The sequence below is a fragment of the Octopus bimaculoides genome, chromosome 9, assembly GCF_001194135.2.
Source record: "Octopus bimaculoides isolate UCB-OBI-ISO-001 chromosome 9, ASM119413v2, whole genome shotgun sequence".
Lineage (NCBI taxonomy): Eukaryota > Metazoa > Mollusca > Cephalopoda > Octopoda > Octopodidae > Octopus > Octopus bimaculoides.
Genome location: NC_068989.1, coordinates 59,763,546 through 59,767,916, shown reverse-complemented (window position 1 = coordinate 59,767,916; position 4,371 = coordinate 59,763,546). Strand labels below are relative to the sequence as shown.

The 4,371-nt window shown below is 30.4% G+C and overlaps 1 protein-coding gene across 1 annotated transcript in view; it reads left to right on the top strand.

Annotated features, from left to right (window-relative positions):
* Positions 1-4,371, top strand: part of LOC106871037 (autophagy-related protein 9A) — a 47,633-nt gene that overhangs the window by 14,274 nt on the left and 28,988 nt on the right. The window contains exons 3-5 of the mRNA XM_014917297.2: positions 563-671; positions 2,169-2,303; positions 3,562-3,697. Of these exons, the coding sequence (XP_014772783.1) occupies positions 563-671; positions 2,169-2,303; positions 3,562-3,697 (380 nt within the window). The remainder of the gene's footprint in view (positions 1-562; positions 672-2,168; positions 2,304-3,561; positions 3,698-4,371) is intronic.

Genomic DNA, 4,371 nt, shown 5'->3' with positions numbered 1-4,371 from the left:
TATATATATATATATATATATATATATATATATATATGTTGTTGTAGAAACTATGCCAATGTAGACAATGGAGGATGTTAGCACGGAAGATAGAGGTTAAATGATAATAATGCGATTGTACAGTGCTTGTGAATCAGTTTTCATATTCCAAGGACATATTTATTTTATATTAGTCTTGAAAGTACATCACATTAATCTAGTGGTCATAATTGTCGCTACTGCCATAAATATTTAATAAAAACTCTTTTAATGAAGCCACGAATAAACACAAGATTACATATTTTTTTTATCTATCACACTGAATATTTTTCTTATCTAGCCAAATATATTTATAGTTCTTTTTAACATTGCTTAGATTGTGAGATTGACTTTTTACGTACTTTTTTCACAAGCCACTATTTTTCCTCTATGTTATTACCTTACACATACATGTGTTGACACATGTCTTTTGCAATACCTTCATACCTTTAAAAATATTGAAAGGGATATAGATAAAGAAGGGAAGAAGTTCAAAAATTGTTATCATAAATTTCTAAATATTTTCAACATGTTTTTTTTTCAGATTCATGGAATCATATCCAAAATTTGGATGACTTTTTTACAAGAATTTATAACTATCATCAAAAAAATGGTTATAAATGTATGGTGTTGGATAGCTTTTTACAGCTTCTGTAAGAACATTTTATGTTTCATTTTATTTTTCATATTTTAATTATATACACTGTTAAAATTTATTTGTAAAATTTTCTGCTGTGTATAGCAGTATAAAACATATATTTTAGATATTTGTGTAGTGTTTACATATATTTGTGTGGTGGGGAAAGTACAAACAACTAGCTGCTGCAAAATTGGTAGTTTGTAATTCTTCACTCCAGTATTCAACCCGAGACCAAAATATCTTAAATCATTTTCAGTGTTTATTGCACCTGAACGTCTGCCCCATATAAAAACTAACTTCCTAGTTAACCTGCCTTTGATATTGCTGCACCTCTTATGTGTCCATAGCTTGCACTGGGTACATCTTATAGAGTTTCTACTATATATATAGGCAGGTTAACTATGAAGTTAGTTTTTATATGTGGCAGATGTTCAGGTGCAATAAACACTGAAAATGTGCAGAAAACAACTTCTGTCACATTCCAGGGAGAAAAACTGGATATAGTTGATAGCTTCTGATATCCTCAGTCAAATCGTCCAACCCATGCTAGCATGGAAACCGGACGTTAAACGATGATGATGATGATGATATCACTATCCTGATATCAAAAAATCAGATGCTGTAATACATCTCTGGTAACAATGCGCTTGGCATTGTTTTAGCTTTCAAATGATGCTACCCTGCTAGCTAGGTGAGCAGGCCAACATTCCCAACTGCTCCAAAGGTAAAGGTAATGCCTTTACCTTTGAAGGAATACAGTATGTTGTTTTCTCCTATGTTCTTAGTTCAAATCCTGTTTTATGCTACAATCAGTATTGAACTTGATAAAGTTGAGATTTGTATGTTGTAAGAATTTATTAAAATGAAGTGAGTTCTGTTGTGTCGCAGTCCTTGGTATAGTACTGTATATGATATTTGATGTTAAGTTTATTGCTACTTATTACATACCATTTTTTTGTTGGTTGTTCTCCAAACACCATTCACATATCAGTATATATATTTATGTCTTGTTTTTCTATTGATTTTGGTTTTGTGTCAGTCCTTCATGTTAATAAACCTTAGATCTTAGTTTCTGTGATGAGGCCTAATGCCATCCATATGGAAACTGAGGTTGTTATCAATCCAACTTAATCTTTCACTCACAGCACCTTATATCAGAATTTAGAAATTTTAGGATAGAAAAAAATTACAAATTGAGAGATGTTTTCGAAGACTAGAATTTAATTATATTAGCAATAGGAAGACAAAGCTCATACACAATACATTGGACATCTGTGCACAGAGGAAGTGCACTATTCTGGATGTGAAAAAAATACCTTATACTGAAACTTGCAAAGGGTCAGTTGCTTTCTCAATCTTGCTTCTAATTGTATGGATATCTAACTTCTAAAAATGTAAAATTGAAACCATTAAATTTTATCTTGGGATAAACTTGTAATAAAAAGATCATGTAAAATTCATATACACTTACATCATAATTGAAATTGATTTCTTTATTTCTTTATTTTAGATCTATCTTCATACTTGGAGGCTTGTTACTCTGTCTGCATTTCGTCAACTATCAATTATTGTTTAATTATCAACACACTGGACCAAAATTAACCATTCCTGATCTGATGATATCAGTTCATCTTTGGTCCTCATAGTAAGTTATATTTTTCAAAAGCATTGCTAGACTTTATTATTATTTTAATCCTGCCCAAGGTTTTGGAGATGTCCATTATAGTAGAAAGGCTGGGTTGATGAAGGTATATAGTTCTTTAGTCATTTTAATTAATGTTGGAATTGACTTTGTCTTTGATTTTTCTGGGAATGAGAAGATAAAATGAACTCCAGTAAAGTGGTGAAGCCAGTTTAGTTGCCTTTTGTACCTCTTCACAAAATTACCCCACTGACTCATCAAAAGCAGTTATTTTAAATTAACAGAAATAAAATAGTAATTTTTCTGAATGTTATATATTTTCTTATTTATGATCATACAGGAATTTGAGTTTACTGTTTGTAACTAAAATTGATCCATCTGTGAGAATTATTGCATAGCTTTTGTCTATAATCATGGTTTCAAATTTTGGTACAAGACCAGTAGATTTGAAGGAAGGGTGTTGACATCATTGCCCCTAGCACTTGACTGGTATTTATTTTATGGACCCTAACAGGATGAAAAGCAAAGTTAACGTCAGTGAGATTTGAATGCACAAAGCTGGAACAAACATTGTAAAGCATTCCGATGCTCCAACAATTCTGCCAGCTTACCATCTTGCTTTTCTCTTGTTTAACCATGTAATCTTTTAGATTGATTTAATATCAAGATTGCAATCAGAGGAAATACTGGTCGGGGTATATAGCAATTAAATTTACCTACATATTCTAGGTAGACTGAGCCAGTGTGAGCTATATCTCTTGACAATGCACAAAACATCAGCCAAACTGTAAACTCTTTTGTTCATAGGAATCTTCCTTAGTAACTAAAATACTTCCCTATTAGTTTTCCTATAAAAATTTATGTGTCACATATCATCTTATTCATTAGATTCTATAACAATTTTCATAAAGTTACATAATGAGAAGACATTTTTGATTTCAATTTTTAATTAAGTAAAACTGAAAGTTTTTTTAAGTTTGATATATTAAACTGAATGGTCTTTTAAACTGTGTATAATAGAAAAATAAGTGAAAACATTTCACATTTTAAAATTTTAACCTTCCAACAACTAGAATACACTAATGATTTGTAATGTTGAAAACATACTAATTTCTAACATAATTGTAAACAATTAACACCTTTAAAAAAAGAAAAGCTACACAAGGAACTATTTTAGACTTTTAGAATTTTTATAAATTTATAATTTTTGTGAAATGCTTATTGTATGAAGAAACTAATTTGGAGATTTGTTTGATTTCAGTTTCAACTTTTGGCTGGTAGCATTGGTAATTCTCTTTGTTATAGTCTTTTTGGCTAATGTTTTCAAATTTTTATATAACATCCTCAAATCTTTGGAAACAAGGCGGTTCTTTATTGAAGCTCTCAAAATTCCTTCTGTAAGTATGATTAAAATATATTGTAATATCTATAATCATATATCTATAAATATCTTTCAAAATATTTTAGATTTTTATTCACCAATCAGATTTAAAACTCTTTGAATAAAAATTGATTAGCTTCTGTTAAAATTTGGCTTATTGCCAGTGTCACAAACTTGTCAACATTGGGGCAAAGAAGTTGTAATTTAGTGTTCAAAGTTTCAAGCTCTGTAATGTTGTATCTTTCTATATGGCTATTTATCTATCCACAGTGTCTTGTCTACAGGTTTTACTGATTATTTGTAAAAATAAGCTGGCATGAAATAAACTTTGATAACCGTTCTTAGCTGAAGATATAATAACCTGCATATGCTTTATTAGTACTGTTATTAGTGATGTTGACAGCTTGTCTATGCTGTTATTAATAATGCTGACAGCCTGTTTATGCTGTTAATAGTGTTGACAGCCTTTCTATACTGTTAATAGTGACGACAACTTGTCTATACTGTTATTAATGTTGTTGAAAGCCTGAATATGCTGTTACAAGAATTGCTGGTAACCTGTCCAACGCTGTTGACAGTATATATATGCTGTTATTAGTACCATTAACAGCTTATAAATGCTGCCATTTGTACTGTTGACAGCTTATAAATGCTGCCATTTGTACTGTTGATAGCTTATATATGCTGCCA